Below are 23,688 nucleotides of genomic sequence, written 5' to 3' on the forward strand. Positions count from 1 at the left end.
CCAACCAAAGTAATTGGGTTTAATTTTAATTTTTTTAATGGCTTGGAATTAATAGAAGCAGCTGCTGCCACAGTGTGTGGGTATCCTTCTGCAGAAGGCACAGTCCAAAAAAAAAAAAAAAAATCCTACACAAAATAAACTCTGAAAAATAAACAATAGAGTGTGTAGGACAAAAAGGTTAATTCAAGAATCTAGCAGTGTCTTCCTGTTATCAAAAACTCAGATGGCAATATGTAGCTCTGTCTCTCTCCTCCCACCACTAGTGCCCATCAACCCCTGATAAGACAGTAATCTGATTAGACACAGGCTGTATAAATGTGTTGTCTGTATCTAAGTGATCCCTCATTCTCTCTTTCTCCCCCTCCCTGTGACTCATCAAGAGATTAGCTGTGACAAAGTGCGGAGAAAGATAAGAATAGATAAGCTGGTGACAAGAGCACTATTATAATTATTTGGGGGAAGGTAGGATTGGAATTAGGAGCAGGTCCTCCCCACCTGGGAAGAGTGTATTTATAATGTGGGCAGTCGTGCTGGTGCCTGGCTGTGCCAGATGCCTGAGGAAAGGAGGGGCCAACTTGTTCAAGCCAGGTGGTGGTCTGGGTTGTTCCAGCCAAACGAAGACTAAAGGCCATGTGTTTTCATGGATGACAAACCAGAGATTCAGCTGCCCTCATGAAGGGAGTGAAGTGAAAGTCACTTAGTTGTGTCCGACTCTTTTCGACCCTATGGACTTGCCTGCCAGGTTCCTCTGCCCGTAGAATTATTTAGGCCAGAATACTGGAGTTGGTAGCCATTCTCTTCTCCAGGGGATTTTCCCAACCCAGGGATCAAACCCAAGCCTCCTGCACTGCAGGCAGATTCTTTACCATCTGAGCCACCAGGGAAACATGAAATTTTTCTTTAATTTCAACTGTGCCTGGGAAACTGTATGCTAGTTTTCTTCCTGCCTCTGGGTTGATGAAGAAGGGGAACCAAGAGACTTTCTTGTAACTGCAATTGTTGGATGAATTTCACAGCCTTGGTGTGGTGGAAAGAATATGTGTTTATTAGTCAGGCAATAGTGTACATCAAACAGGTAGCACACTATTGGCATATAGGAGGTACTTAGTGTATGTTATTCCCTTTGGTGGTATCTGAATGATTTTATTTTGTTTACCTCCTTTAGGATATACAGCCCAAAGGGACTGATTCTTTATTATTTCCCTTTCTGCTAATTTAAAGAAAAAGTTTCTGTCTGCTATCAAAGAAGACCCTGGGGTTGGAATCCATATAACTACATCCATATTTGCTGCTCAATCAGAAGGAAAGTTAGGGCTACTGTCTTTCAGGGTTTTGTTTTGTTTTTAATTAATTTATTTGTTTTAATTGGAGGCTAATTACTTTACAATATTGTAGTGGTTTTGACCAGAAACCATAAAACTCCTAGAGGAAAACATAGGCAAAACACTCTCTGACATAAATTACAGCAGAATCCTCTATGACCCACCTCCCAGAGTAATGGAAATAAAAACAAAAATAAACAAATGGAACCTAATTAAACTTAAAAGCTTTTGCACAATGAAGGAAACTATAAGCAAGGTGAAAAGACAGCCTTCGGAATGGGAGAAAATAATAACAAACGAAGCAACTGACAAAGAATTAACCTCAAAAATATACAAGCAGCTCCTGCAGCTCAATTCCAGAAAAATAAGCGACCCGATCAAAAAATGGGCCAAAGAACTAAACAGACATTATTCCAAAGAAGTCATACAGATGGCTAACAAACACATGAAAAGATGCTCAACATCACTCATTATCAGAGAAATGCAAATCAAAACCACAGTGAAGTAACATCTCACGCCAGTCAGAATGGCTGCTATCAAGAAGTCTTTCAGGGGTTTTCAAAAACTCCTGTGTTAGCTAACAGGCTTCTGAATGTATCACTGTGATCCACAGAGGAGGCTGGATAAGGTAGCAAGGAGATGATGTATCAGCTACTGCAGCCTTAAAACAAAGTTGGTGTCTCCTTAGACTTTAAAATTGTTCCTATGCAGCTTATTTTATTTTTGTTTAATCAAATAAACAAGAGGGTTTTTTCCATGGGGGAAAAAAAGTATTTCAGGGATTGTGAGGAGGAGTGGGGAATGAGCCATCAGAAACCTTCAGGTTCTGGGATTTCTCCTCTTCCTCTGTGCTCTGGTGAGCTTCAGAACAATGCATTGGTAATTTGGCTAATGGTTTGGCAAGAAGGCAGAGAGAATGGTAAATATGAAGGAATCATTCATTCATTCATCCATTTAGTGAGTCATAAATCCACTCATTCATTCAACAAACATGTTTTGAGCTCCTCTTCAGGGTCAAATATTGTATTAAGTGCTATGGATTTTGAAGTGAATCAGAAGCACAGGAATTTCTGTAGTTAGTATTTAGAGCAATTAGTTATTACTGGAGTTGTTGATAAAGACTTCTAAGAGGAAATGTCATTTGACCTGGGTCTTACTTCTCTTCATAGGGATGAAATATATAGAAAAGTGTGAGAAAGACAATTATAGACTGACAGAATAGTATTTAAAATGGCATGGAGGTTTCTGAAACGGAATGTACTCAAGGAATGACTCACAGCTCCACATGGAAAGAGCACAATACACATACCTTGGTGTGGCTGAGATTATTTAGTCTAATATGTTTAAAGTTCACTCATTTATCCAATTCATGAGCATTTTGAAGCATCTCCTCTATTCAAGGTTTTGTGTAGGTCCTCCAGAATCAGGTGGATGTATCATTCCTGCCCTCAGTGAGAACTCTATCCTATGGTGGAAAAGGGCATATATTCAAGTCGCTATAATGAAATAGAGGCTATAGAAGAGAAGTATACATAGTATGACTGTGAATGTGTTCAGCATATACATGCATGTGTGTGTTTGTGTGTGTGTGCTCACTCATCCACATGAGAATGCACAACTGAATCTGAGGATATTAGTTATAGCCTCCCTCTCATATGTGGAGGGCCTCTTTAATCATTGGGATGGGCCCAGGATGATGACTTGTTTCCAGAACTGGATCATCCTTTAGTGTCTGAGTCCTGAAAGCACACACCGCAGGGCTTGGGGTCAACCTGCCTCTCTGGCAATATCATGTGTTAGACTCTTTCTGGATTCTTCTATGGACTCATGCTTTTTTCCAATAGTCATATATAGATGTGAGAGTTGGACCATAAAAAAGGGTGAGCATACACTGTTGGTGGGAATGCAAACTAGTACAGCCACTATGGAGAACAGTGTGGAGATTCCTTAAAAAACTGGAAATAGAACTGCCTTATGATCCAGCAATCCCACTGCTGGGCATACACACTGAGGAAACCAGAAGGGAAAGAGACACGTGTACCCCAATGGTCATCGCAGCACTGTTTATAATAGCCAGGACGTGGAAGCAACCTAGATGTCCATCAGCAGATGAATGGATAAGAAAGCTGTAGTACATATACACAATGGAGTATTACTCAGCCATTAAAAAGAATACATTTGAATCAGTTCTAATGAGGTGGATGAAACTGGAGCCTATTATACAGAGTGAAGTAAGCCAGAAGGAAAAACACCAATACAGTATACTAACGCATATATATGGAATTTAGAAAGATGCTAACAATAACCCTGTGTACGAGACAGCAAAAGAGACACTGATGTATAGAACAGTCTTATGGACTCTGTGGGAGAGGGAGAGGGTGGGAAGATTTGGGAGAATGGCATTGAAACATGTAAAATATCATGTATGAAATGAGATGCCAGTCCAGGTTCGATGCACGATACTGGATGCTTGGGGCTAGTGCACTGGGACGACCCAGAGGGATGGTATGGGGAGGGAGGAGGGAGGAGCATTCAGGATGGGGAACACATGTATACCTGTGGCAGATTCATTTTGATATTTGGCAAAACTAATACAATTATGTAAAGTTTAAAAATAAAATAAAATTAAAAAAAAAAAAAAGGGTGAGCACTGAAGAACTGATGCTTTTGAACTGTGGTGCTAGAGAAGACTCTTGAGGGTCCCTTGGACTGCAAGGAGATCAAACCAGTCAATCCTAAAGGAAATCAACCCTGAATATTCATTCGAAGAACTGATGCTGAAGCTGAAGTGCCAATACTTTGGCAACCTGGTGCAAAGAGCTGACTCATTGGAAAAGATCCTGATGCTGGGAAAGAGTGAAAGTTAAAGGAGAAGGGGGCTGCTGAGGATGAGATGATTGGATAGCATCATCTATCACAACTCAGTGGACATGAATTTGAGCAAACTCTGGGAGATAGTGGAGGTCAGAGCTCGGAGTTCTGCAGTCATAATGTCACAAAGAATCAGACATGAGTTAGTCACTGAACAACAACAGCAAGGAGTCATTTACAATCTCTTTCTCTTATGAAGTATTCTTGACCCTACCTTAGTTTTTATCATTTAATCTGTTATAATAGGAATAACTTCAAAGGACTGTTGTGAAGATTAAAGGAATTAATATATGTTGATGTTCCCAGAGTGGCCTAGCACATGTTCAATGTTAATTATTGTCATATTGCTTCCATTGATATCTCAGACTCTCTGTGTTAAGTGGAGTCAGAAATCTGCCTTGTCTAACTTAATATCAAGTAGAGGAGCTTTTTTGTGAGATCCTTTAAGGTTTCCCATGCTTGTACTCCCCTGTAACATAGACCTTTCTACTTTCCTTTCAGGGGACTGTTCAAGAGTCTCTATATTGAGCTAAAATCTACCTCCCTATGATGCTTACTTTTTATCTGTGGAGATGAATCTTCTTTCCCTTTTGCCAGTGTTTTTGAAAATAAGCAAGTAATATTTGAAACTTCCCTGTACCATTTCTAGTGAAAAAGAGAGGAAAAGGGTGAAACCGTTCCTGTCTTTAAGAAGCCAACTTGTCTTTGAAGAAATCTCCATTTACTTTTGTTGCTTTTTGTTAAGGGACAAATCAGGTGACAAAACTATTTTAATATTACTATCATGTGTCAAAGTACAAAAAATATTAATAAGGAATGAATAATCAGAGAACACTTCGGAGAGGAGATATGTTAAATGATAGGCATTATTTATACATTATTTTGTTCACTAATTAGTTCATTTAAAAAATATTTAAAGCTTTATGACAGTCTACCACATGCCACATCTATGAGTATAAGTTTACGAAGTACGTAGGATATCTGGCAGGGGAAGCAGTCCGAGTGAAGGAAATATCAAACACAAAGATGCAGAGGTATTGGAAATATGGCACAAAGTTATGTTAGGGAGTTGTGAGTAGTTCAGTATAAATAAAACATAGGGTTCAAGGAGGGAGAAATGGTTGATGATACTGGACTAACAGGGAAATCTTGGGGAGCCATTTGAGGATAGGAAGTTATTTGAAGGGTTTTTTGCAAGAGTATTGGTGAGAGTACCGTAGATAAGAGTTTTTCTGGAAGCAGAAGATAAGGCTATGAGTTGGTGGCAAGTTACCATAGAGACAATGAGCACAGACTTTGGAGTCACACTAGCCTGTGTCTAACACAGGCTCTGTTGCTTACCAACAATTCCTGTTGCAACCTCAGGAATTTTTTTTTTTTTAAGCTCTCTGAGCTTTGGATTTTCTTACCTGTGTAAAGGGGGTGTTAATAGCCCCTAGTTCGTAGGGTGTTGAGAGGATTCAACGATAATGCAAATAAAAAATTTAACATCATGCCTGAGACACAGTGAAAATGTAAAGAGCAAAAGAAGAGAAAAACCAGAAGTGCATTCCAAATGAGACACATTTCTCCTACATAATCCCATTCCTCTTTTCCTTTATTCTTTGTGTTACTTGGTATCCTCATGAATTTGGCCTGTTGAATCCTTCTCAAACAGATTTTTGTTAGTATCCTTAGCAGAGTCTGGAACATCTAATCCCTGAGCAGCGTCTTAGCTGTCTTGAATGATCACCCCAGGGTCCATTACCTTCACTTTGTCTGCAAATCAGGTTAGGCTTCTGACATACTCAGGAGAGGAGCTGGGGCAGCTGCAGACATTAGATGAATTCTCCTGATAGCACATGATCAAACGTGGTGGAGACAGCAAACTCTGAGAGTCAAGTTGCTAAACTTGGCCAGAAGAGGAAAAAAACTGAGGTGATTGATTTGAAGTATGGATCTTGATTAGACATGGCACCCCACTCCAGTATTCTTGCCTGGAAAATCCCATGGGTGGAGGAGCCTGGTAGGCTGCAGTCTATGGGGTCGCAGAGTCATACACGACTGAGCGAATTCACTTGCACTTTTCACTTTCATGCATTGGAGAAGGAAATGGCAACCCACTCCAGTGTTCTTGCCTGGAGAATCCCAGGGACGGGGGAGCCTGGTGGGCTGCCGTCTCTGGGGTCACACAGAGTCGGACACGACTGAAGCGACTTAGCAGCAGCAGTAAATAAAAATGTGCAAACATCAGCATCATAAGCTGAGGGGCTTGTGACTGTAGGAATCACTTGTGTATGAAGTGATTGTGCTCCAGTGTCCTCAGTTTCAGACCTCTGAGTCAAGGTCTGACGTGGGTTTCACAGACCATTGTCTGGAGACCTCAAAGCCATGTTCACTGGTATTCTCCCTGAATACAAATCTGGAACCCTGGGACTCACTTACTCTGCCAGCCTCACATTTCTGCATGTTCAGTCACATCACGAATGTAGACCATCACCTCTTCTTCTTATACCCTTATCCCCACACTGGTCTGTTCTCCCTCTAATCTTGGTTTTCCACTGATCCCTCTTCTATCCAAAACTTTCTACTTGTTACTTTTTTCTATGAAACTCAGCTTCCAGGTTAATAGTCTCCCTTGGATCCCTGGTCTTTTAATCCACTGCTTCCTTTACCTCTTGTCTTTGGTACGTGATACTTAACAAATATTTGCTGAATAAAACAAAGAACTAAGACCTGACTATCCTGGAGGCCATTACTTCCCCCTTTAGCTTCCCAAGTACTGCCTGTTCTCTTACATTCCATACACAGAAAGATCAGGAGGGGACTTCTCACTCCCCATTTTCCTTCCAGGCCATTCCATCTCTATTGCATCACTAATTAGTCCAAAATTTTAATATAGTAGTGTTTAGGGTAAAAATCAGGTTAGAAAGGAAGAGTGCCTCCTGGGTTTGCCTTAAGGCTCCATTTGTGTCACAGGAAGATTGTTGTTTAGTCACTAAGTCATGTCCAACTCTTTGCTACCCCATGGACTGCAGCATTCCAGGCTCCTGGGTCCTACACTATCTCCTGAAGTTTGCACAAATTCACTTCCACTGAGTCAGTGATGCTATCCAGCCATTGTTGTTACTGAAATGTTTATTCTTCCTAGTTTTAGGGGTAGGAGCCGCACGGCCTCTATTGGTGGCCCTAAACACACCTCTAGACAGCCTTTGATACTACCACGGGCTTCTATATGAGAAGCCCTGTTCCTTTATTGCTTAAACTGTTCTCTCTACATCTTGTCCTCCTCATCACTTTTGGAATCCTACCCATCTTTGACTCCACAGCCTGTCATATCAGCCACGTTTATGTAATAGTCAAACTTGTCATATTTTCTATACTTGCACAGCTACTCCCTGTCCTTCATCTGACTGATAGGTGACCTTCCCTCACCTATCCCTTAGACTGGCATAATCATGGAACTTTAATTCTTTCACTGACTTAAAAGTACCCTGTGACCTCAGGATAATGTTTAACCTGTCCCTTCATATGAAGTCATCCCTTTGTATCTTCAGATGCAGACCCCACAGATATGGAAGGACAACTGTCATCCATTTCTAATCTGACTTCTGTCTTCCTCTTCAAATACATTTCTCATGATTTCCCTTCCTATTGTTTGTGCTTCAGCCATGGTGAATTCCTTGCAGTCCTAGCCTTTTACTTGTTTTAGTGCATACTCATATCTAGAATGCCAGAAGCCCATAATTTATCAAGAGGGAACCTGGAGAAGTGTTACAGGACCAGCTCAGTTCAGTTCAGTTGATCAGTCATGTCTGACTATTTGCAACCCCAAGGACTTCAGCACGCCAGGCTTCCCTGCCCATCACCAACTCCTGGAACTTGCTCAAACTCATGTCCATCGAGCCAGTGATGCCATCCAGCCATCTCATCCTCTGTCGTCCCCTTCTCCTCCTGCCTTCAATGTTTCCCACTATCAGCATCTTTTCCAATGACTCAGTTCTTCACATCAGGTGGCCAAAGTTTTAAGGCTTCAGCTTCAGCATCAGTCCTTCCAATGAACATTCAGGACTGATTTCCTTTAGGATTGACTGGTTGGATCTCCTTGCAGTCCAAGGGACTCTCAAGAGTCTTCTCCAACACCACAGTTCAAAAGCATCAATTCTTCAGCACTCAGCTTTCTTTATAGTCCAACTCTCACATCCATACATGACCACTGGAAAAACCATAGCTTTGACTATATGGACCTTTGCTGGCAAAGTAATGTCTCTGCTTTTTAATATGCTGTCTAGGTTGGTCATAGCTTTTCTTCCAAGGAGCAAATGTCTTTTAATTTCATGGCTGTAGTCAACATCTGCAGTGATTTTGAAGCCCAAGAAAATAAAGTCTGTCACTGTTTCCATTGTTTCCCCATCTATTTGCCATGAAGTGATGGAACCTGATGCCATGATCTTCAATTCTGAGTTTTAAACCAGCTTTTTCACTCTCCACTTTCACCTTCATCAAGAGACTATTTAGTTCCTCTTCTCTTTCTACCATAAGGGTGGTGTCATCTGCATATCTGAGGTTATTGATATTTCTCCCGGCAATCTTGATTCCAGCTTGTGCTTCATCCAGCCCAGCGTTTCTCGTGGTGTACTCTGCACATAAGCAAGGTGACAGTATACAGCTTTGATGTACTCCTTTCCCAGTTTGGAACTGGTTCATCATTCTATTTCTGGTTTTAACTGTTGTTTCTTGGCCTGCATACAGATTTCTCAGGGGGCAGGTTAGATTTTATTTCCATCTCTTGAAGAATTTTCCAATTTGTTGTGATCCACACAGTCAAAGGCTTTAGTGTAGTCAATTAAGCAGAAGTAGATGTTTTTCTGGAATTCTCTTATTTTTCTGTGATTCAGTGGGTGTTGGCAACATAACCTCTAGTTCCTCTGCCTTTTATGAATCCAGCTTGAACATCTGGAATTTTTCAGTTCACATACTGTTGAAGCCTCACTTGGAGAATACTTTACTAGTGTGTGAGATGAGTGCAATTATGCAGTAGCTTGAACATTCTTTGGCATTGCCTTTCTTTGGGATTGGAATGAAAACGGATTTTTTGCAGTCCTGTGGCTACTGCTGAGTTTTCCAAATTTGCTGCTGGCTTACTGAGTGCAGCAAAGTACACTTGAGTGTTACAGTACCTGCAATTGATTGTTACAGGTACTCACTTGGAATCAGAAATAAAAAGATTTGAATCCCAGCTTTGTGATTTACTAGCTTGAGAGCATAGGTAAGTAGCTCCTTAACTTCTATGACCCTCCATGACCACATCTTCTAAATGAAATAACAACTTAGTGTGGATGAAACCTATAAACAAGGATGTTCAGACACCAAGCCATCAAGCAATGCAGTCACCCCAACTGTGCACCCTTAGGGATTCAGGATGCAAGCAAAAACAGGATACTGGCCCTAGGTAGTTAAAGTGTATACCAAAGGAACTGTTTCAATAAGTCCGAACTCTTGTCTTTCTATACATAGAAAAATGCTAAATTCATTAACTTGAGATGTCTGAGTTTTTTCTTTAATTAACAGTAATCTTTTAATGTTCCCATTTCATGCTTCCCATTTAATGTTTGTGTGGGATTCATAACAGCCTGGATAGAGGCAAGCAGCATAAACCAAAATATGGACAGCATCAGTGCCATGTAGTGTTTGCTCTTCCACAGAAAGTCCATAGCCTGACCTTCCTTCCTGACCACTGAGGCAGCCTCAGAGAGACACAAGGTAGAAACAAGGTTCTATAACAAGTTGCTAGCGTGTTAGAATGCTTTAGAGCTCTTTGGAAAAGACCCTGATGCTGGAAAAGATTGAGGGCAGAAGGAGAAGGGGGAGACAGAGGATGAGAAGGTTGCAAGGCATCATCAACTCGACAGACATGAGTTTGAGCAAACTCCAGGAGGTATTGAAGGATAAGGCAATGGCACCCCACTCCAGTACTCTTGGCTGGAAAATCCCATGGACAGCAGAGCCTGGTAGGCTGCAGTCCATGGGGTCGCTAAGAGTTGGACATGACTGAGCGACTTCCCTTTCACTTTTCATTTTCATGCATTGGAGAAGGAAATGGCAACCCACTCCAGTGTTCTTGCCTGGAGAATCCCACGGATGGGGGAGCCTGGTGGGCTGCCGTCTATGGGGTCACACAGAGTCGGACACGACTGAAGCGAATTAGCAGCAGCAGCAGCAGCAAAGCCTGGTGTGCTATAGTCCAGGGGGTCACAAAGAGTAAGACACCACTTAGCGACTGAACAGCAACAAGCAGACCTTGAATTATCAGTGGACAGTCATGGAAAAGGCACAGTTTGATATGGGTTTTGTAGGATTAATAGGATTTTAAGAGACACAAATAAGATACATTCTCTGTAGGGAAATAGTGAATCATTTGGATACCATACAAATGAAGGAGTGCAGTGAGCCTGTGAAGTGGGTGAATGTAAGGATTTTATGGGAATTATGACTGGGACATTTTGCCTTTTCTCATGTATGTGTTTTAGTGTTGCTTATTGGAGAATGAACATGTTAACTTAGCAGAATTGCTTACACAGTGCATTTTAAAGCATTATTTCCCAAAATGCTTCTTTGTAAAATTAGTCTCATGGAATGCTCTGTAGAAAAATAATAAACAATAGTAATAATTTAAAGAAATGTTGAGTGTTCTTTTCTTCTCCCTTGAATATTCACAGTGTGTATTAACTTATTTTAAAAGGCCCGAATTAGTGTTATATCAACAAAACCTGACTTCCCTGGGAAAGTAGGCCTTTCCTATTTATGTGACTATAACATCACACTATTTCCCCTCAATGCACTTTTAGCGTCTGTAACTATATTATATATTTATTTAAATTATTTTGTTGACTGCTTCCCCACCAGGATATATACTCCATGAGGACAAATATCTGTCCTCTCTTGTTTACACCAATAATCTAGCACAATGTCTGGGTGTTTAACAGGTGCTCAAATAGGAATAAATGATGAATAAAACTTGCTTGCTTTTGACTTTGAATTGTCTATACAGTTGATAAAGGGTAGGGCTGGAATTTGAACCAAATACTGCCAAGTTCTAGTCTTTTAAAAATAATTAATGAATCATGTTTGGCTGAGCTGGGTCTTTGTTGCTGCACAGGGTTTTCTCAGTTGCGGTGAGTGGGGGCTGCTCTCTAGTTGCGGGTGCAGCTTCTCATTGCTGTGGCTTCTCTTCTTGTGGAGCACAAGCTCTAGACTTGTGGGTTTCAGTAGTTGTGGCTCTGGGCTCTAGAGCACAGGGTCAATACTTATGGTGCATGGGCTTAGCTGCTCTGTGGCATGTGGGATCTTCCTGGACCAGAAATCGAACCCATGTCTCCTGCATTGGCAGGCGAATTCTTTACCATTGAGCCACCAGGGAAGCCCCCCAGATTCTTTTTGACCAAAGGTTGGTATACACTGTTATTCTTAGCCACCACCTAGGATTCTTGATGTTACAGTTTTACTCTTGGGCATTTATTCCCATTGATTACAGTTTGAAGCTTGAATGATTATCTGATATGCCCAAATTTCTTTGTATCTTTCAGGCAAAGGCTGCCGCCCAAAAATGTCTACTACTACCGCTGCCCGGACCATAGGAAGAATTACGTGATGTCCTTTGCATTTTGCTTTGACCGAGAAGAAGATATCTATCAATTTGCTTACTGCTACCCTTACACGTACACTCGCTTTCAGCATTACCTTGACAGCCTGCAAAAGAGAAACATGGATTACTTCTTCCGGGAGCAGCTGGGTCAGAGTGTGGTAAGGCCCACTGGGAAACAGGCAGTCTTGGGGAGGAGCTTAGCAACGGTTTTTATAGTATGCAAATAAGTATTGGTGCTTTGTAGACTATATGCTCTGGAACTTTTAAAAATCATAGTTTTTTGTGTGTAATATTTTGATACTTTGACTACCAGGAAGTCATAGAATAGGATAAAGCAGATGCATGTCCTTCTGAATGAAGCTGATAAATCTCTCTAACAAAATACAAAAGTTCTGGAGAATCCCCAAAACTCCGAGGGAAAAAAGGTTTCTACTAGGTATTGCAAAAGGTGTGAAAGCATTTATGAGTCTAAACTTATGAGATGAAGAGTAAATTTTCTTTTTGGTGAATTTAATTTGCCTGCAATACAGATTAGCAGGTGGCGTGCAGTATGGTTTTGCTGTCCTTAGTGTGTTCATCTCTGTCACTTATTAGGTCCCCAGCCCTTCTCCCTTCCCAGGTTTAGTTCTCTGAGTCTGGAGATTTCAGTCTTACATTCTATACTAGTTTCCTATTGCTGACATAACAAATTGCATGGGTTGGTGGCTTAAAACAACATAAGTTTATTATCTTACAGTTCAGGAAAAGCCTGAAGTTGGCCTCTCTGAGCTAAAGTCAAGGTATCAGCAAGATCTTTCATTAAATCACAGCTATAAAGTCCCTTTTGTCATGTAAGGTAGCATGTTCACAGGTTCCAAGGATTAGAACTTGGGCATTTGGGGAAAGGGGGTGCATTGTTCTGCCTACCACACCTTCCTACTCTCTTTTCCTCTCTTTTTTTCCTCTGCCCACCCTAAAAGTGTTCTATAAGGATATAAAAGTGTTCTTCATACCAGATGCACAAGCTTTGTTCTCTGTGGTCAGCAGTACTTCCTTCAGCTGCTGATAAATAATGTCTTCCCTCTACTCTGACCCTCTTCCTAACGGTGCTTCTGATGGGTGCCATGAATATTTGGTGCCTATGTCTTTGAACTGAGAATCGGGACACATGGTGTATCAGTCAGCCCGCTAGCAGGAAACAGATGGCAGCCTCACATTAGGATAATCTGAGAGGAGCTTAATAAATGGGCTGTTTACAAGGTGAGGGCACTGCGCACAGAAGCCATGGGGTATAGTGCAGTTCCCTGGGGCTAGTAATATCGCAAAGGAACTGAAGGGAGGGAATAGTAACCAGAACCCAACAGTAGAGAGTCATGCAGTGGGCCACCTTGAGTGGAACAGTGCCCTTCAGCTGAAGAGCAAAGTTAGCCTGAGATGACCCCACAGGGAGGGAGCTGAGAGAAATAAATACAGAGAACCCACTTTCTTACTTCCCTCTGATCTTCTGCCAGGGGTTCCTATTGACCAACCCAATTGGAAATTAGAGGGCAAGAGACCACTGAAGTAATCCGTACAGACAAGTCTTCCTGAACAAAGAAAATGGTGAAGAAAGGCAGAGAGTGGTTGTAGAGAGCCAAATAGAACATATTAGGTACATATGGTCTGATCAACAATGTATTACTGGAAATAGTAAGATTATTTGAGATGGGACTGTTGGAGAAAATCTGAGATGAATGTTTGCCTCACACATGAATTATCGTATAAATTAAGAGCAAGAGAGTTTCATTAAATACTTGTGACTTTTAAGGGCAGGATATATTTGTTTCAGGCTTCCCTGGTGGCTCAAATGGTAAAGTACCTGCCTACAATGCAGGAGACCCAGGTTCGATCCCTGAGTTGGGAACATCCCCTGGAGAAGAGAATGGCTACCCACTCTAGTATTCTTGCCTGGAGAATCCCATGGACAGAGGAGCCTGGTGGGCTATGGTCCATGGGGTTGCAAAAAGTCAGATGCCACTGACTGAGTGACTAACACTTCATTTGGTTCATTTCATTCCTATGACCATTCCAGCACCCTCTTAGATTTATGCCAGGCAGAGTCGAGGTGCACATTGAATGGCCATGGAGTAAACTACTGAATGATGAATGAAGATATGTCTAGAGACAATGTGAAGAGCTAAGAGCATCAGAAAGCTGATAGGAGGAATAATAGGATAAGTTAGGCTTTCAGTAACTAATACACAAAATGTGTATCTAAAATAACAGCACTTTAAACAAGATAGAAGTATATTTCTCTTCCATATACAAGTCTAGATGCAGGAAATCCAGAGCTGATGGTGTGGCTCTGCTCCTGAAAACTACTGGAGTCAAATTCTTTCAGCTTTCTGCCGCTATCCCTAGAAAGTGCCTCTCAATCTCATTGTCATATGTGAAATTCTACCAGCATTTCCATGTTCCAGGAAGCATGATGAAGAAAGTACGGGGAGAAAGGAGAAGATGCAGTTCTTGACACTTTCTTGTTTATCCCATTCAATAGAACTCACATCCACACTTAACTAAAGGATGGATGAGGAATCAAGTCTTCATCCTGGGTGACTGTTTTCTAGCTAAAAATTAGGAGTCCTATCAGTATGGAAGATAAGGATAGAGAGGAAGATTGGGACCAAGCTCTGGAAAACTTTGATTGTCAAATTAAGGAATTATGGCTGTATCCTTTATTCAGATTCAATACACAGACACTGGGTCAGGCACTTTAGGTACACTATCTTACTTGTTTTTTGCAACAGTTTTGGGGTAGGCAAGATTATCTCAATTTGGGAAAAATAGTCTAAGGCTAATCAGATAAGTTACTTGGCTAAAGCTAAATGACTAGTTTGTGACTAGGCCAATATTAAACCCATGGCTTCTAATGCCATATCCTGACACTTCGATGGACTCACTGCTGCTTTTCACGTTGTACCTACTGAAACCCATAGTAGATTTTGAGAAAGTAATTGTAGTTTATCCGAAGCTACAGCTTAAGAAAGTAAAGTTAGTGGAAGTGCAGGGTGTGCCACTGCTGGCTAAACCAGATTAGGGAAGCTCTGTGGCTTGGTTCAGTCCCACTGAATTGGGTCTCGAAGCAGATTCCAGACTTCAAGGCTTTCTGGCATACTTTGCAGGCAGGACAATTCTTGGTTACTAGGGCGTTTGATATGGCTCATGTCTGAAGGCACCACTATAATTAGTTAATCCTTATTCCAATTTGGAGGGAGGATAATTACAAGTAGAAAGCTAAACATGTCAACAGATAATTCTTAGAAAGCACATGAAGGAAGCAAGATTTTGAATTTCTAGTGCTGAAACTGTGAATCACCATGGGCATGGCTGCTATTGCTACTAATTATATCATTCAGAGGGCTTCCTTGGTGGCTCAGTGGTAAAGAATCCATCCACCAGTGCAGGTTGCACAGATTGGATCCTGGGTTAGAAAGATCCTCTGGAGACGGAAATGGCAACCCTCTCCAGTATTCTTGCTTGGGAAATCTCATAGACAGAGGAGTCTAGTGGGCCACAGTCCATGGGGTCACAAAGAGTTGGACACAACTTACCGACTAAACAACAACATATCATCCAAAATTGCATTTTATTTTGTTACTCACCAGTGGCCCTTTCTAACCACACCAAAAAAATTGCTTTGTGCATGCACCAAATCCACAATCTGACATTTAAGTTAAACACATCATAGGAAAAGTCTTTATTTTCTCATGTTTTAACACTTTTGTTGAGGTACAATTTACATACTATAACATTAACACATTGTAAGGGTACAATTCTATGATTTTTAGTGAATCTATAGAGTTTTACAGCTATCAACACAGTCTCATTTTAGAATGTTTCCATCAACCCCAAAATTTCTTTTGTAAATCCTCACTTCTGCTCCCATCCACAAGAAACTACTTATCTGCTCTCTGACACTATAAGTTTGCCATTTCTGAATATTTCCTGTAAATAGAATAATACATTATTTAGTTGTCCTTTGAATTCAGCTCCTTTTACATAGCATTACATTTTTGAAGTTTGATTCATCCATGTTGTAGCATCTGTAAGTCATTCACTCATTTTTAGTGCTGAATAATATTCTATTGAAAAAGTATAACGCAATTTGTTTATCTATTGTCTGGTTAATGGACATTTGGATTGTTTCCTTTAGGACTAAAATGATTAATTTTATTGTGAACATTCATGTGCATATCTTTGAATGGACATGTGATCACTTTTCTCTTGGGTAGATTTCTAGGAATTGAATGATTGGGTCATACAAGTTCACATGCAACTTAAAACAAAACAAAAAACCCAAAACTGTCACAGGGTATTCCAAGTTAGTAGTGCCATTTTGCATTCCTGCTAATAATGTCAGAGAGAGGGTTTGTAGTTTTCCATGTGCTTGCTAACACTTGGAATTACCTATATTTTTCAGGATAGCCATTTTAGTGGGAATGTAGTTGTATCTCATTGTGGTTTTAATTTTTGTTGCCCTAGTAACTACTTATGATGATTATCTTGTCATGTGCTTGTTTGGCCTTTATATATCTTCTCTAATGGAGTGTTAGTTTAAATTTTTTATCCATTTTTTACAAATTGGGTTCTGTTCTTAAATGAGTTTTCAGTTATTCATGTGTTGTGAATGCAATTCCTTTGTCAGATACATGCTTTATCAATATTCCCCTTAATCCATACCTTATCTTTTCACTCATTTTCTTAACCATGTCCTTTGAGAGATAGAAGTTGTTAACTTTTGAAGTCCAACTTATTTTTTCTCTTATGGATCATGCTTTGGGAGTCTTATCTAAAAGCTGCCTATCTGAAGGCCACAGAAATTTTCTTCTCCGTCTTCTTCTAAATTTTTCATAGTTTTCACTTACATTTAAATTCATGATCCATTTTGAATTAATGTTTTATATATGGCATGAGGTAAGGGCCTTAAGTTCATTTTTATTTTAGCATATGGATATTTAACTGTTGCAGCACTACTTGTTGAAAAGACTAGCATTTACCCAACCCACAGAGACTGAGACAGAACTGTGTCTGAGTGTCTCCTGTGGAGGTATGGATCAGCAGTGGCCTGCTGCAGGGGCTCTGGGTGCAGCAGACCTGGGTATGGCATAAGCCCTCTTGGAGGAGGTCGCCAATAACCCCACCATAGAACCACAAGAACTTACACAGGACTGGGGAAACAGACTCTTGGAGTGCACAAACAAAAGCTTTTATGCACCAGGACCCAGGAGAAAGGAGCAGTGACCCCACAAAAAACTGATCCAGACATGCCCATGTGTGTCCAGGAGTCTCTGGCAGAGGCGTGGGTTGATGGTGGCCTGCTTCAGGGCTGGAGGCAAAGCAGTGCATGCATGGGACCTTTTGAAGGAGGTTGCCATTATCTTCATTACCTCCACCATAGTTTGGCCTCAGGTCAAGCAACAGGAAGGGAACACAGCCTGGCCCATCAACAGAAAATTGGATTAAAGATTTACTGAACATGGTCCCACCCATCAGAACAAGACCCAGTTTCCCCCTCAGTCAGTCTCTCCCATCAGGAAGCTTCCATAAGCTTCTTATCCTTCACCATCAGAGGGCTGACAGAATGAAAACCACAATCACAGAAAACTAACCAAACTGATCACATGAACCACACCCTTTTCTAGTTCAATGAAAATATGAGCCATGCCATGTAGGGCCACCCAAGATGCATGGGTCATGGCAGAGAATTCTGACAAAATGTGGTCCACTGGAGAAGGGAATGGGAAGTCACTTCAGTATTGTTTCCTTGAGAACCCCATGAACAGTATGAAAAAGCAAAAAGGTATGACACTGGAAGATGAAATCCCCAGGTTGATAGGTGCCCAATATGCTACTGGAAAGAGTGGAGAAATAACTCCAGAAAGAATGAAGAGGCAGAGCCAGAGCAAAAACAACAGCCAGTTGTGGATATGACTGGTGATGGAAGTAAAGTCCGACACTATAAACAGCAATATGCATAGGAACCTGGAATGTTAGGTCCATGAATCAAGGCAAATTGGAAGTGGTCAAACAGGAGATGGCAAGAATGAACATTGACATCTTAGGAATCAGCAAACTAAAATGGACTGGAATGGATGAATTTAACTCAGATGACCTTGATATCTACTACTGTAGTTAAGAATACCTTAGAAGAAATGGAGTAGTCATCATAGTCAACAAAAGAGTCTGAAATGCAGTATGTGGATGCAATCTCAAAAATGACAGAATGATCTATGATCATTTCCAAGGCAAACTATTCAATATCATAGTAATCCAAGTCTATGCCCTGACCAGTAATGCTGAAGAAGATGAAATTGAACAGTTATATGATGACCAACCTAGATATCATATTCAAAAGCAGAGACATTACTTTGCAAACAAAGGTCTGTCTAGTCAAGGCTATGGTTTTTCCTGTGGTCATGTATGGATGTGAGAGTTCGACTGTGAAGAAGGCTGAGTGCCAAAGAATTGATGCTTTTGAACTGTGGTGTTGGAGAAGACTCTTGAGAATCCCTTGGACTGCAAGGAGATCCAACCAGTCCATTCTGAAGGAGATCAGCCCTGGGATTTCTTTGGAAGGAATGATGCTAAAGCTGAAACCCCAGTACTTTGGCCACCTCATACGAAGAGTTGACTCATTGGAAAAGACTCTGATGCTGGGAGGGATTTGGGGCAGGAGGAGAAGGGGACAACAGAGGATGAGATGGCTAGATGGCATCACTGACTTGATAGACGTGAGTCTGGGTAAACTCCAGGAGTTGGTTATGGACAGGGAGGCCTGGCGTGCTGCAATTCATGGGGTTGCAAAGAGTCAGACACGACTGAGCGACTGAACTGAACTGAAAGATGAAGACCTGCAAGACCTTCTAGAACTAACACCCAAAAAAGATGTTGTTTCATTGTACAGGACTGGAATACCAAAGTAGGAACTCAAGAGCTACTTGGAGTAACAGGAAAATTTGGCCATGGAGTACAAAATGAAGCAGGTCAAAGGCTAACAGAGTTTTGCCAAGAGAATGCACTGGTCATAGCAAACACCCTCTTCCAACAACATAAGAGACGACTCTACACATGGGCATCATCAGATAGTCAATACCAAAATAAAATTGATTATATTCTTTGCAGCCAAATATGGAGAAGCTCTATACAGTCAGCAAAAGCAAGACTGGGAGCTGACTGTGGCTCAGATCATGAATTCCTTATTGACAAATTCAGACTTAAATTGAAGAAAATAGGGAAAACCACTAGACCATTCAGGTATGACCTGAATCAAATCCCTTATGATTATACAGTGGAAGTGACAAATAGATTCAAGATGTTAGATCTGATAGACTGAGTGCCTGCAGAACTGTGGATGGAGGTTTGTGACATTGTATAGGAGGCAGTGATCAAGACCATCCCCAAAAAAAGAAATGCAAAAAGGCAAAATGGTTGTCTGGGGAGGCTTTAAAAATAGCTGAGAAAGAAGAGAAGCTAAAGGCAAAGGAGAATAGTAAAGATATACCCATTTGAATGCAGAGGTCTAAAGAATAGCAAAGAGAGATAAGTACGTCTTCCTCAGTGATCAATGCAAAGAAATAGAGGAAAAAGATGGAATGGGAAAGACAAGAGATCTCTTCAAGAAAAGTAGAAATACCAAGGGAATATTTCATGCAAAGATGGGCACAATAAAGGACAGAAATGGTATGGACCTAACAGAAGCAGAAGATATCAAGAAAAGGTGGCAAGAATACACAGAAGAACTATATAGAAAAGATCTTCATAACCCAGATAACCATGATGGTGTGATCTTTCACCTAGAGGCAGACACCCTGAAATGAGAAGTCAAGTGGGCCTTAGGAAGCATCACTATGAACAAAGTTAGTGGAGGTGATGGAATTCCAGTTGAGGATGCTATGAAAGTGCTGCACTCAATATGCCAGCAAATCTGGAAAACTCAGCAGTGGCCACAGTACTGGAAAATGTCAGTTTTCATTCCAGTCCCAAAGAAAGGCAATGCCAAAGAATGTTCAGACTACCAAGAATTGCATTCATCTCACACACTAGAAAAGTAATGCTCAAATTTCTCCAAGCCAGGTTTCAACAGTACGTGAACTATGAACTTCCAGATGTTCAAGCTGGATTTAGAAAAGGCAGAGAAACCAGAGATCAAACTGCCAACATCTGCTGGATCATCGAAAAAGCAAGAGAGTTCCAGAAAAACATCTAGTTTTGCTTTATTGATTAGGCCAAAACCTTTGATTTTGTGGATCACAACAAACTGTGGAAAATTCTTCGAGAGATGGGAATACCAGACCACCTGAGAAATCTGTATGCAGGTCAAGAAGCAGCAGTAAGATCTGGACATGGAAGAACAGACTCATTCCAAACCAGTAAAGGAGTATGTCAAGGCTGTATGTTGTCACCCTGCTTATTTAACTTCTATGCAGAGTATACCATGTGAAATGCCAGGCTGGATGAAGCACAAGCTGGAATCAAGATTGCCAGGAGAAATATCAGTAACCTCAGATAGGCAGATGACACTACCCTTATGGCAGAAAGTGAAGAAGAACTAAAGAGCCTCTTGATGAAAGTGAAAGAGGAGAGTGAAAAAGTTGGCTTAAAGCTCAACATTTAGAAAACTAATATTGTGGCATCCGGTCCCATCACTTCATGGCAAATAGATGGGGAAACAATGGAAACAGTGACCAATCTAGACAGCATATTAAAAAGCAGAGACATTACTTTGCCGACAAAGGTCCATCTAGTCAAGGCTATGGTTTTTCCAGTAGTCATGTAGAGATGTGAGAGTTGGACTATAAAGTAAGCTGAGCACTGAAGAACTGATGCTTTTGAACTCTGGTGTTGGAGAAGACTCTTGAGAGTCCCCTGGACTACAAGAAGATCCAACCAGTCAATCCTAAAAGAAATCAGTCCTGAAAATTCATTGGAAGTACTGATGTTGAAGCTGAAATTCCAATACTTTGGCCACCTGATATGAAGAACTGACTCATTGGAAAAGACACTGATGATGGGAAGGATTGAAGGCAGGAGGAGAAGGAGACAACAGAGGATGAGATGGTTGGATGGCATCACCAACTCTATGGACATGGATTTGGGTGGACTCCAGGAGTTGGTGATGGACAGGGAAGCCTGGCGTGCTACAGTCCATGGGGTCACAAAGAGTCAGATATGACTGAGTGACTGAACTGAACTGAACTTACCCTTGAATTATCTTGGCACCTTTCTCCAATGCCTGTACTCAGTTTTTTCTTTTTTCTTTTCAAGGCTGAATTCCTAGGGAGTCATACTGGTGTCTGTGTAAGTCAGTGATGATCAGATGGAGTTTGTGCTCATCCACCCTGAGCCTTTAAGACTTGTGTTCTCTGACATTGGATCCCTGTGTGGGAGTGGGGAACCCAAGGTTCAGGCAGTTTTCAGGTCTGCCCTGGCTTTCACTTTGCCTTTTATGCTGTGATTTTTGTGGACATTTGTGGAACCTCAAGGTTTTCCAGGTATGGGTTGCTGCTTTAGGCTTCTTCTCATATCTCTACTGTGCCTGCACCCATCTCAGCCAGGAATATACTTGTTCTCACTGTGTAACTGTGGGCCTTCCTCATTTGCCCACAGATAGTGTTCCTGTGTCCAGGCACTGCCTATTTCTCCAAATTAACTGGGTCCCTTCAATCATGACAGAGAAGCTGCCAATCCTCACAGCCTGGCCTGTTTCTAGAATTCACCAAGCAGGGGGAAAGTAGAATGAATCCAGGACAGAACGTCATTGATTCTCATTCTTATTACCTGAAATTCAGCTGCTTTTAAAACATAGTAGTTTTGAGATTGTTGTCAATTTGGTCAATTTTCAAAACACTAATGTTATTTGTGTCAATCTTGTCCAGCTTGATGTGTGTTTTTTGGGAATAGGATTTATCAATACTCTCATTCCAGCATAGGCAGAATTAGATTTTAACTGACTAACATGAGTTTTTAAATCATACAGCTCTTGTACTGTCAGACATAGTGAAGTATGGCATTATTTTCATATGTCGTTGGAGTAAAGGAACATGTAACTTGTGTGTATATGTGTGTATGTTTTGAAAGTAATAGATGGAAAGAGCCATTCCCATACCTAGGGATGCTTGCCAAAAGGAAGTGTCTAACAAAGAAAATACTCTGATAGTGTATTTTGGAAATCACTGGAAAATCATTTATGTGAGAATAATATTGTCTAGGCTCTGCCATTGGCTACCTCTTTGACCTTGGGAAGAACACTTCTCTATGGGCCTTACAGAGTCAGACCAGATTATTTCAAGCATCCCTTCCAATTTCAATGTAAATTATGGTTCAAATGTTGATGATATCCTGTTGTTATGTTCTGAGTCACATTTTAGCTTGTTGTAATGGACATGAGTTTGGGTAAACTCCGGGAGTTGGTGATGGACAGGGAGGCCTGGTGTGCTGCCGTTCATGGGGTTGCAAAGAGTCGGACATGACGGAGTGACTGAACTGAACCGAATGTTGCCTCTTACTCTGCCCTTTATTTTATAATAGTGGTAGTTATTGAGTGCTTAGCATGTGCCAAACACAATGCTATGAACTTTGTATTCATCTGTCATTCAGTCTTCACAGCACCCCTGTTAAAGAGTTAGCACTATTGTTGAAAGTCTGACCCCATGTAACCAGCTTGTCTAAACTCTGGGGATACAGCAATGAAAACAAGCATAAATCCATGCCTTCATGGAGCTTACATTCTTGTAGAAAGAGACAAACTTTGTTGAAAAAATTAATCAGGAAAAAGGAGACGTTTTGGGGTGAAGGCTTCACTTAGAAGAAAGTGTTTAAGCTCTGAGATATAAGTAGTATCTTCTGCCATTTGCATTTTTAAAAGCTGAGATACAATGAGATTAATTTTTCTATGTTATGTAGCTGGGATTTCAAGCCATGCTTTTGTGGACCCCAAAGGATGAACTCTAAACCAGTCCTGGATAAGGAAATATTCTATTAATAGTCACATATACAGTTATTTACTAAATTTTTCCAAAGTCATTCCTCACTACTATAAATATCTAGCAAACACCTTTGTCAGGCTTGGTCTTGGGTGCCGAAGACAGAAAGATGAATACCAAACACAGCTTGTCTCTGAGAAATACTCAGCGTCCTGGGTGTCACAGACAATGAAGGCTAATAATGTCAGTGATGGTAAAGATGCCAGAACTGAATATAAAACTATGCATGTGATCTAAGAATCCCACGGTAGAAAAGAACCATTGCCTCTCTTGTTCTGAATACTGGATTTCTAGGAAAGTAGCCAGAATTTACATTAGCTTCTTAATTTATTTACTTTCCATTGTGCTCAATCTTTGTTGCTACACGACGTTTTCTCTGGTTGCAGTGAGGAGGGGCTACCTTCTTTGCACTGTGCGGGCTTCTCATTGCATCGCCTTCTTTTGTTGTGGAGCACTGGGCCCTGGTGTGTGGGTTTCAGTAGCTGTGGTGTGTTGCTCAGTAGCTGTGGCTCCCAGGCTCTAGAACACAGGCTCAGTAGCTGCAGTGCGCGAGCTTAGTTGTTCTGTGGCATGTGGGATCTTCCCAGATCAGAGATAGAACCTGTGTCCCCTGCACTGGCAGGAGGATTCTTTACTACTGAACCACCATTAGCTTCTTTAAACAATGAGGCCTTCTGTAGTAAAATTTTTATTGTTGTTCTTTAAATAAAACTATTATTTATTGGATGGTCTTTTTAAAATAAATATTAATTTTAGAATAATTTTAAATTTATAGAGTTCCCACATACCCTTCACCCAGTTTTCTCTAATGTTAAAATCTTATATAACCATGAAAAATTAATCAAAACTAGTAAATTAACATTGGCACATC

At 40.9% G+C, this 23,688-nt stretch overlaps 1 protein-coding gene across 6 annotated transcripts in view; it reads left to right on the forward strand.

Moving 5' to 3' along the window:
- Window positions 1-23,688, forward strand: part of LOC133244620 (BEN domain-containing protein 5) — a 1,484,041-nt gene that overhangs the window by 908,903 nt on the left and 551,450 nt on the right. For all 6 annotated transcript variants that reach the window (XM_061412038.1, XM_061412039.1, XM_061412040.1 and 3 more), the window contains one exon: window positions 11,759-11,975. In XM_061412038.1, the coding sequence (XP_061268022.1) occupies window positions 11,759-11,975 (217 nt within the window). The remainder of the gene's footprint in view (window positions 1-11,758; window positions 11,976-23,688) is intronic.

Source organism: Bos javanicus, chromosome 3, assembly GCF_032452875.1.
Source record: "Bos javanicus breed banteng chromosome 3, ARS-OSU_banteng_1.0, whole genome shotgun sequence".
NCBI lineage: Eukaryota > Metazoa > Chordata > Mammalia > Artiodactyla > Bovidae > Bos > Bos javanicus.